This window comes from Notothenia rossii (assembly GCF_949606895.1).
Source record: "Notothenia rossii genome assembly, chromosome: 9".
Lineage (NCBI taxonomy): Eukaryota > Metazoa > Chordata > Actinopteri > Perciformes > Nototheniidae > Notothenia > Notothenia rossii.
This window is the reverse complement of record NC_136907.1, coordinates 22,847,086-22,858,231: the sequence shown is the minus strand read 5'-3', so window position 1 is coordinate 22,858,231 and position 11,146 is coordinate 22,847,086. Positions and strand designations below refer to the sequence as shown.

At 40.3% G+C, this 11,146-nt stretch overlaps 1 protein-coding gene across 1 annotated transcript; it reads right to left on the bottom strand.

Moving 5' to 3' along the window:
* Positions 1-400: 400 nt before the first annotated feature.
* ca4a (carbonic anhydrase IV a) lies at positions 401-10,301 on the bottom strand. Its single transcript, XM_079650699.1, has 8 exons — positions 10,132-10,301; positions 6,778-6,822; positions 5,773-5,937; positions 5,552-5,697; positions 3,805-3,897; positions 3,639-3,705; positions 3,384-3,547; positions 401-2,647 (listed from the first exon to the last, which is right to left on the bottom strand). The coding sequence occupies exons 1-8, from the start codon at positions 10,238-10,240 to the stop codon at positions 2,468-2,470; spliced, it is 969 nt and encodes a 322-aa protein (XP_079506825.1). The 5' UTR covers positions 10,241-10,301; the 3' UTR covers positions 401-2,467.
* Positions 10,302-11,146: the final 845 nt, after the last annotated feature.

Below are 11,146 nucleotides of genomic sequence, written 5' to 3'. Positions count from 1 at the left end.
TGCAATCTATCTTAGAGGACAGTGTTTTGTGTATAGACTTTTAGGTGTTTTAAGCATAGAGATCTATGATGCAACCGTGTATTACTCAGCTATGTGTGCACTTGGGCCACAACAGTCTCTATAATATCAAAAACAAGTCAATTAGAAAAGGATTAAGGGATAGAGATCTGTGTGCCCTCAGACTCTCCTAACAGGCTGAAGGGGAATCAGACGTGAAAAGTGAGAAGCTTGTCTGTGTGTCTGAGCCAGCAGACAAACAACAGAGCCAACAGAGTGTGTTCAGGTATCAGTTTTCACAGTGCGGAAGCAGAGATGCAGGGCTGACACTGAAGCTAAACACTGTTTTGATCACTGGTTCATATTGCTTGTATTGTGCGTGTGCAAGCAACAGAGACTGTCATTAAAAAGGTATGTAAGTATTTTTATTGCTTTTGTTCAGTTGGAACACATTCTCCATAATATTCATGACACTTTTAAGCATTACAACCTGACAATCTCATACATTTTGACAGCATAAGTAAACTCGATTGGACAACTTGATGCTTCATATATGGGTTAGCATTCATATATCAACTTACAAATACATAAATTACGATAACTGTGCATCTCATATCAATATACACATTCAATACATAAATACATATTGTGAACAATGCCACAGCATAGAAAGATAACTTGATTCCTTATGAAACAATGGAAAATATACAGATTCCTTGCTTGATCCTCTCATAAATACTTGCTCTCAGATCTCTGACTATAGAATACATAACATGTCCTCCTTAATACATGAGTGAGAACTCAGTGTGGTGTCATTCACAGTCGATAACATTCAGTGCATCCGACACCCTGTAATACAAGCCATGAACGCAGTCACATGTTCGTTAAAATAAGCTCACTGAACTTCATGGGTCAAACATGGGAAATCAAGTGCCTGAGTGTGTATGAATTTGGCAAGCACAGTTTTGTGTGTGTGCCACTTAACTCAAGCAGCCATGTTCACGCAGCTCACTAACTGGAACATCAAGACATGCAGGGTCATGCAAGTGTTCGAGATGTATATACAAATAATGATTTTATTTTTAATGTGCAGGTTGATAACTGTTTCCTCGCGCCACAGATGATCTTCTCTTCTCCCTGAAACCAGGCTGGCCCTACCTTGATTAGCATACACATTAGCCTCTCTGCAGCTTCATATTTGTCCCAGGTGTTAGTAGTAAAGGCCCTGTTCACACCTGGCGCTTACATGCGTTATTTGGTGATCCCATCACAATTGATCAACTCTAAGTACAGGGTTGACTACTCCCAAGATGCATTGAAGACTCATTAAGATTTAATCACTCAATCCACATTTTTAAAGCAAGGTTAATTATCACAACTTTTAAAGTCGTACTGATCACTCAAAACTTTCTTTCTAATCATCGGGAGGCTTACAGTTGTTGTTGTTGTTGTTCTCATACTAGAAGACTAATTGCTGACAAGGGGTCAAACACTTCAAGATCTTTGACTAGGAGGAATTTCCAATGAGTATTGATTTCAAAAGCAAAAATGTTCTACAAAAACACACGGGAGAAATTACGTTATACCATGCGTGTATCATGCTGCTTGACGTTGTTGTTGGTATGAACTGACGCATTGGATCTTTCCACGTGTGATCAGATCACTTGATGCGCATGTTAATGCCAGGTGTTAACATGGCTTCTGACTTATATTGGTAAAAGACTGCAGCTCTGTGCCTGACACTGCATTCCCATGAAGAAATGCAAGACCTCACACCCCTTAACCTCCCTCTTTTCCCAGACCAACTGCTGACTGAGTGGCTGCACGGGTTCACCTGCCGGCCTCGGCGTGCGCTCCTGGACTTTGAAAGAGAAGCCAATCTGCTGACTCCTTTGACCGCTGGCTTTGAAATGGAGCTTGTTTATTTGACTCAGTTCTGCTATTAATAGCTCTGTGCCATTCACACGCCCCATTGAGAACTGCACATCACGTGCGGCTTGTGAGGCTGACATTGGCACAAACATTGGCCACTGGCACTAACATAAAACAGAGGCTAAATGTACCTGACATTGGACAAGGAGTGTGCGGTCTAGAGGGGGCGAGTGTTTGCTGGTGTAGGATGACGATGTGTAAAATGAGTGCATGACTCAGGGATCTGATGTTACGTTTGAGTTCAGTTTGAGTGCTTCGTAACCTGCTTTATGGCACATTCACTATGCTGAAATGAGACTTCGCTATGCATGCATGAATGCTGATCGAACCCTTACAGCACCATTCGTAAGACGTTCCTGAAACGCCTAGTCATTTGTGTTGTAAGAGGGGAACACTGTAAGTCCTGCCTGCACTACGACGTGGTCTATCATCTTAGCTACCATGCGATGAGGATGTTACAAACCGGGGTTCAGCTGAGGAGTGATACAGAACTAAATTTGGTTCATGGATGTCGCAGTGCAGCACGGAATGCTTCGCTTTAATTGGGCTGGGATAGTCCCAAGGCCGTGGCGATGGTGGCCATCAGGAGGGCGGAGCTGGCCAGGATCACTGCGCCTCCCGACCGGAACACCTGCCGACCGTTCAGGGGCTGGACCGGCCTGAAGGTCTCTACCATCGAGGTTCCATCGTGAAACTTGAGCTCAGAGAACGCCCGCAACTGGAGGAAGATAGAAGATGGACACAACGGGTCTAAATGTCAGTACAATATTGTATTTCTTGTGCTTTCTTTGTGTATTTAACACTGCTTTATACCTTTCACTCTTCTACAGAGGGAAACATTGCTCTTTACTCAATTATCTTTATCTGACAGCTTTGATTACAAAAAGTTATAAAAGAGGTTTTATGAATGGTTATGAAATACCACACATTGCTGACCAGTGGTTCCCCAACTGTATGGTATGTGACTGCTTACAAAAGAGCAGTGTCTTGTTGGGGCCCCTTGTCACATTTTAGATGTCTATGAGGTCCACCAAATTCCATCACATTCCACCTTTTAATTCTCCAACAGGGGCACAATGAGGTAAAAAAAAAAACAGTATTCCACTAAAAAAGTTATAGGAACCTAGCAAAAGCTCAAGCAGAGGTTCTCTTTTTTTTCAGGACAAGGACAAGGTGATGATATACTGGGACCCTGGAATATTCTAATCTAGCCTATTCATTATACTTCAATTATTACATGGTCATTATGAGAAGGAACACAGTAGAAATGTTTAGTTAGATATCAGGAATGTTTTAACGTTCTCCTATCATGTAAAATCAGTTTGGTATTTTGAGCAAAACACTTCATAGACATGTTTTTCTATATATATTTATATATCTGAGACCTATATGCCTAAAAATAGTATAATAGGAGACCTTTAAGCAAGTTTGGAGATTGAAGTCTTAATGCTAACCTGTTCCATGCTTAGAGGGATGGGACTCTCAAACAAGGTCCAAACCACAGCCTCAGTGCAGCCTGGAGTGGTCAGAGAGCCCTTATAGCGGTAGTAGCTAGTCAGATTCTGCTCAGCTGGGATGAGTTGTGCCAGGGAGACGGGAAGCAGAGAAGTGTTGCCATCTGAAAACAGAAAAGCCACAGATAAATTCTTGGCATTACTGCTGAACAGCCAGAATTCTTTACTTGCTTATAATTGAACTTAACAACTTACTTGCATTTTTTATGCTTCGTAGTGCATTGATGATGGGTTCATACTTTCGGTTTGCCCTATTCGACTTCTGGAAATATAAATTCACATTTCAGCACTGTGTCATCCTAACATAGTCGGTTCTGGAAAAACAGATTGATCTCAAGGATACAGGATTTCAAATGGTTACCTCGTAGAAGAACCCAAGGACTGCGACTCCCTCTGGGTCTGAAAGGGCTGTTGTCAGATCAGTGTAATGGTGCTTCATGTGCACAATGTGCAGCTGTGGAGACAAAATTACTGATGTCACCACTTTCAAACAAAGACATGTTTAACAGTGTGTGTAAAATAGGAGTGCCTCTCCCAACATTTTGGTTCGGTTTTTAAGTTTGTTTGCAGAATTACAGAAAAACATCTAGACCTATTTCATAAAAAACTTGGTGAAAGGATGTTGTATAGGTCAAAGAATAACATAACATTTTCGAGTGGATCCCAATTCCATCTCTTATACGTATATTTGACTTTTTTTCATGCTCTCTATAAGTGCCTTTTTAGTTTGTTGAGTAGATTCCATGCTTTAAGAATTGAACACTTGACATATCAGTTCAAGTGAATCAGTTTTCTATCTGACTGTGAGAGAAGGCCCAATCGGTAATTTTGACCATTTAAATATGAAAGATCTCCGATCATACTATCAGATATATACAAATATATAAAAAAACATATCTTTAACGTGTTTTGCTAAAATTACCTAACACCTCAAAATACCTGATAACCCTCTATTTCAGCCCTGTTAGAGAATGGCTGATTCTTTGCTGGCCCCGCCCCATTTTGAGCAGCAGGCAAGAGGCACACTGTGAGTTATGTGACGATGTAGCTAAATGCATGCCGTGATTAAACGCCATATCATGTTCCAAACCACTTCAAGGATTATTTCTGAAACAGTATGGAGTTTAAATGCTTATTGTCTTGCGGGTTTACCACAAGGTGAGTTCCTTTTTTTATTTCCTGCTTTTTTTTACACATAGGCTACTCTCTCCAGTACAGGTTAGCTGTGAGTGTTAGCGATGCTTGCTAATGTAAACCAAGACCATATCATGTCCAAAACACGTCGCGCATTATTTCTGATAGCGACGTTTCTGATAGGGCCGTGGGTGTAAAGCCGGCCCACATTTCCGATATTACGTCATATCGGACGCAAATCTGGATCAGCTCCATTGTACCCCCGTTTTTAGAGATGTGGGTACGGAGAAAAAGAGAGTGGCACTTTGTGAGTTCCCTGGCACACCGGGGACACATATTTATGTATAAAGAGTCAAGACATCAAAAAGTGCATTTTGTATGATAGGACACCTTTAAGTATATTTTTTATTCTCAACAAATTACTTGAAGACCAAAGCTATTGTGCAAACATGCCTGTTTATCCAAAGCCTGAAATATCTTATTCATCTGTGCCAGATCATAACACTGGGTAACACGTTCCTTCAGCATGAGTCAATCCTTTATACACATTTCTGCTGCTATAAATACTCACTAAATCACTGAATCTATGGCAGAAAATAGCTCCAAACAAAACAATACTCAAGCCTTTGTAAAAAAACAAAAGCTACAGCAATATATCTTTGCCCTCTTTTTAAATATTAATGTATTGAGTAGGAATGAATGGGCTTGAGGCTGGGAGCCACAGTCAGGTAGGAAAGTCAGCATTGAAAGGTGGACTAATGCACTCATTTTCTTTTGAGAGAAAAATATAGAATTTACAGTATATTCACATATGAAATGTTTAATCCATTCAGATAAGATAAGAGATAAGATGGTACTTTATTTGTTTGTGTTGCAGCAGCATAAAAAGGCATTGTACAATAAAAACAGGAACAGAGACCTGATCCTTAACCTTCTCTAAAGACAAGCTGTGTGTGTTTTTAAGGTTAATATACCTCCATGGGATACTGCTCTCCATCGATGGTGTGTTCGGAGCCGGGTCCCCCGTTGTTGCCCCAGTGCAGGTGGAACTGCACCGCCTTGTAGCTGGTTGGCAGGCCTCCACCTGAGACGGTGCTCAGGTGAGGAACTCCCACCTGAACTGTAGAAGACAAACACCAAAAGTCACATTGCAGCTCAACTGCATTGAAGGCTATCTGATGGAACATATGCTCACCTGAGTGGCCGTTGTTCTTGATCGTGCCTCTGAAGATCTGCTGGTAGTTATCAAACTTGAAAGGAGTCAGTCTCTCATCCTTTAAAGTCTTTCTGGTGACGATGTTGATGGGCGACTGTTGTTTTCCTTCACAGTTGCTGTTTGCGTGGTTCCACTTCTCTGGGCCTAAAACAAGAAAAATACAAATTTAAAGGGACATTCAACCCTAAAATCAAAATAGATAATTTTGTTCTGACTTATAGTCTAAATTGCTGTTGTGATCCCCTCTCTTCCTGGGGTCCGACACTTAAAACAATACAACAATAATACAACAACATTCAAGAAAGAATTCCTGACATCATTAAAAACATCCAAGTATTGGAGATAATGGTACAAGTTGGCAAGAGCCTTTCACCCATATAGGATAGAGTTCCTTCTGGTTGGTTTTGTAATAGAAAGAAAAAGGTTTTTGTCACCAAGCACCACAAGTTCAGTCACTTTATATCACATAAAGCGAAAAGACCCTGGAAAGACCCATTGTTCCTGAGATTCTTTAATTACTTTTTTGGAGCACAACATGTTGAGTGCCATCTCAGGGACTGTAAATCCTCAACCAACAAATGTATTATTGGAGTACCACATGGATCAGTCCATAGTCTTCTCCATTTCCCCTTTAGATTAAATATTTCAATTACAAAATAGCAAGTTTCAATCTTTTTTCAATTGCAAACAACAGCATATTCTATGTTTTTTTGCATCATCATAACATAACTGTAACTCTATAAGTATTGCATGTCAGTACAACTCCAAACTCAGCCAAATCAGAGTTATTTTCTCAAAGTGTTTTATTCTGTGCTGCATTTTTTCTATATTTCACTTAAATGTTACATTACAAAAAATGTTGCACTTGTGTTTGCTTTATCTCCTGTGTGAATTACTTTGTAATTAAGCTTTTAAAACCACTATATAAATAAATTTTTATCATAATTAAACAATTCTTCACTTATCCTATTTAAAAAATCTTACCATTGCAAAGATGATCACAGCTGAACTGCGACTGATAGCACCAATCTGAAACACAGAAAATGGGAAATTGTAGAAATGTCACAGCAAAAAGTGACACTTATATGATTTACTTACAATATTAAGTCATACAAGCATCAGCACACACACACACACACACACACACACACACACACACACACACACACACACACACACACACACACACACACACACACACACACACACACACACACACACACACACACACACACACACACACACACACACACACACACACACACACACACACACACACACACACACACACACACACACACACACACACACACACACACACACACACACACACACACAGTATCAGTCAGCATGCACTGATAACCTCTGTGTGACACAAGCACGCCTGAGCGAGCCTATTGTGATGAACATATACACTGTCCCGCTGGGTTGCCATGTGTATTTACAAATGTGACCTTATATTTATAGTTGATTTGTTCTCCTTACTGCAAACAGTGGATTGTTCTCATGTTGCTTTAAGTAAGCGTTTTTTACCGGCCATACAAAACCCCCTATACAAAGGAATTGTCTTCCTATACACAAGAAAGTAGCTGTCTGTGCTTTATCTTTTCGTGCTATCAAAATAAACACCCATTGTCACATGTTTGTCTCGAGGTTTATTAATATTTAACAATTGGTTTGCATGATTCCACCCCGTACTCTGAAACAAATATCTGCATCTATCTAAGAAATCAAATATTTATAAAAAAACATACATTCAATTGAAAAAATATGAGCAAAGTCTCCCGCTCTGTTATTGGTGTGAGGACTTCTCCCCATTTGTGTGAAGGAAGTCTCTGTTTTGTTTCTTTGTTGGTTAGCTGTTACCTCCTGTTCTGGCGTGATAATGCCTACTGAATATAAATACAGCAGGGGGGCCAACATTCACATTGTATTCACTGGTGCCAACACTCAAGGTACTGGTGGCCGGGAATAAAGAGATGCAAATGTATTCGATTATATTGTTGTTATTTTTGAAGGATTTGCAAACAAACAACTGAAGATGAATCTTATAATTCTAAATCCTAAAATCGGAGATCTCTTATTAGTACAAATCTGACCTATTTATACTTTATTCTGCTCATCATTTTTATACTTTACAACATTCAAGTATTTGACAGCTTTAGTTACTATTTCCTCTGGAAAATCAGACATACAATACACAATATAAAAATGTGATCACTTTACTAGCTGCTACATTTAAGTGATTAAACCATCAATGAGTAAATAACTAAAAACCCAACAATAAAATACTGTAAATAATGTATTCCTATCCATGGTACTTTAAGTTTTGGTTGATGCAAAAAAATGTGTATACTAAAGTCGAATAATACTTTTATTCATGCTCTGTAAATCATAGTAATACATAATGTACATCTGATAACTGTGATAGTGTGACAGTATACATATTGTTTTATCATGTAGGGGTATTATATTTTACTTTTACTGTCTGTGAGTAGAAATATCTATTTTTACGACTTGCTGTGGCGCGTATTTCTCTCAGCCAATCAGATTTCTGTCCGCACAATTCTTGACCAATAAGCGCCGGGCTATGATCTCCGTGAGCCGTAGCGCAAACGAACAATATGAATGTGTTTCAATGAATCTGAGATCTCTGCCAAGAGAGCAAAGTGAGGAAACTGTGAAGAAGAAAACAAAAGGCAGTGCAAGGAAAACCAATAGGCTGTCTGCGTGCGCACGGCGGAGACAGACGGAGGTTTTAAATACCATTGTGTCGCACGAGCTACACTGTGCGCTGTGGAGGCGGCATACACACTTACAAAAAAGAGAGAGATTGAAACCCTTTGCCAGTCCTTTGTGTGCCAAAACGGCTCTCCAACTTCGAGATGAGAGGTTTAGGGTTCCCACAAGAGGACTGGTTTACACTCGGTCTTTTTTTTTGCCAATGCAATCACAAAAAACAGCATGGATTGTTTGAAAATGTTTCGTTTTTACCCCAAAAACTCAGAAGCCTCTCTAAAAGACACTGCAGCATTAGGCATAGGCATACTGTAGCTCTGCCAAGGCGCTGCAGTTTGGAGGCGCATTGATGCTCCTCCTCAACACTGCATGATGAGCGCACATTGAGTAATAGTGTCAACTGGAGCTTTTCCACAAAAGAAAATACTGCCAAAATAGTTGACATTGTTTTGCGTCACATAGGTTTTTACATAATGTGTCTTGGGCTGACAGCAAGATAATTTACTACACCTAATTTGATTATATTATTGAAAAGACACATTAAAAGAAGAAAATATTTGGGATTCAATCGAAAGACGTACGAGAAAGCCTATGACATTTTCTTCCAAGTGTGCGCATTAGTTAACATCACTAATAATTAATCGCTCCAACAACGACCAAAGAGCTTCGTCACTTCCTCAGCCGCCAGTCATTACTTACTCACAATTTACTCTATTAGTGTCGGTTCCAAACCTCTGGGCTTTTCTGTCTAATTAATAAGTCACAACCCCCCGCTGTGAATGTGGAGACATTGACGAGAGCAGCTCGGCGCGTCTCTCTGCGGCAGCGAGAACCCACATGTCTGCCATTGGTTCAGTGTGCAGAAGAGCAGGTGCACGAGAGGGAGAGCGAGAGAGAGCGAGAGAGAGGGAGAGAGAGAGAGGGAGAGAGACCTGTGTCGGGACTGAGAGAGTATCAGCAGCTCGGTCGGGTCTGCCTGCTTTTGCTTTTGGCTCAGCTGATCCAGGATCCCTGTATCCACTCGTCTCCTTGAAGATGGAGCTTAGACGGCAGGTTGCATCTATATGCGCGTCGCACACAGATCAGTGGGATGGACAGGGCAGGTGTGTGTGCGTCACGAAGGCGGTTTTTGAGCTGCTGATCTTTGGTTAACGATTTTTTTTGGCAGATCATCTCTCTCAATGTCTTTTCGGATTTCTATCATTGAATCTCGGGATTCTGCAATAAATCAACTTTCTAATTGAACGAAGTGCCTAGCACGGTTGAAAACAACTGGTACAAAGCAACTTCACCTGCTGTTGTCGTTCTGATTTATTAATGCACACAAATGTGAATTGCTCTGATGTGTATTGCGCAAAAACTAAAATAGCGTGTTAACTCGGATATAAATCATGTATCCCCTGCATCTGCATGCTTTGATGTAAACCAACATCACAGATTTTGAATAAAATTATAAGAAACATGACAACAAATTCGGCAGAAGAAATGCTTGTATTAAAAGATAAATTACTCACATTAATTAACCAACAACATTGAACATTTTTGTATATGTAGGAGAGGAATAAAGACATATTTCCCAGCTCTGGATGAGGCACTCACCTGCTCCTGAGCAGAGGGTCCAGCAGGATGCCAGCAGAGCGGGCAGGATTAGTTGCTGCATGTTGGAGGCAAGGAAACACAATGACTGTTTGTTCCAATGTGATCGCATTCTTGCAGGGGGTCTTATACTTATCTATCACCATACCCCGACAGGAAAAGAAAGAGTGGCCCCTCCCTCTTCGGGCATCGCCTCTAATAAAGCTCTCCGCTGATAAGAGGGGGGCCCAATGCTCCCGGTGTGCAGGAGCCACATCTAATAATGCAATCATTGCTGGCATGGTGTTGATGGAAACCCTTCCTGTGAGAGGGCGGTGTTTCTGATGGTGTTAATCATTAATGCAGCCTGAGGCTCCACAGGTAAGGCAAGGTGGCCCTCAGAGAGAGAGAGAGTGATATCCTTATAGGAGGACTGAACCCCCTCCTCTTGTTCCTTCACATTAAAGGTTAGAGTCCTTCTGTTTCACACTGGCACTATGCTTTATGAGATTAGCATATTTTACCAGCTTGCTTTAATGTTTAAAGTAGCACTTGACACCTTTGACAGCAATTATGTCTTTCATTGAACATTTGTTGTGGTTTTATTTTTATTGTAAAGCATTATTTTCAAAGCATTCTTCTTTTTAAAGCAAATATAATGTCAAAGACAAGGGAAGTATACTCTCGAAAAAAAAGAAAATATATAATAATAGCATTAATTATTTTCGCAAAAAAAAGTATACATTATCAGAAACAAAAGTACTTTTTACAGAATGGTCCTTATTGGGAACATACTGAATGTTCCAATGTCAAAGCACATGATAACAAAGGCCCTATATAGCTGTGTACGCAACAGGATGTATGATTATCTAGAAGAGCAATGAGCTGACAACCATTAACATGATGATTCAGCCTCTATGGAGGTAGACATATGAACAGCAGGCACGTGCACACAGACATCAAAGTGGGCTTGAGCCCCTGCGCTTTTCTTCCTACAGAGAAAGTGCCCTTTTTAAAAAAATAAATGAATATATATCTA

Bases quoted from the DNA above. Each gene is read 5' to 3' on its own strand.
- ca4a (XM_079650699.1), bottom strand. From the start codon at position 10,240: ATGCGATCACATTGGAACAAACAGTCATTGTGTTTCCTTGCCTCCAAC. The intron at 5,698-5,772 runs GTGAGCATATGT...TGTCTTCTACAG, and splicing joins CAAGAACAACGGCCACTCAG to TTCAGGTGGGAGTTCCTCAC. The intron at 2,648-3,383 runs GTTAGCATTAAG...ATCTTCCTCCAG, and splicing joins TCCCTCTAAGCATGGAACAG to TTGCGGGCGTTCTCTGAGCT.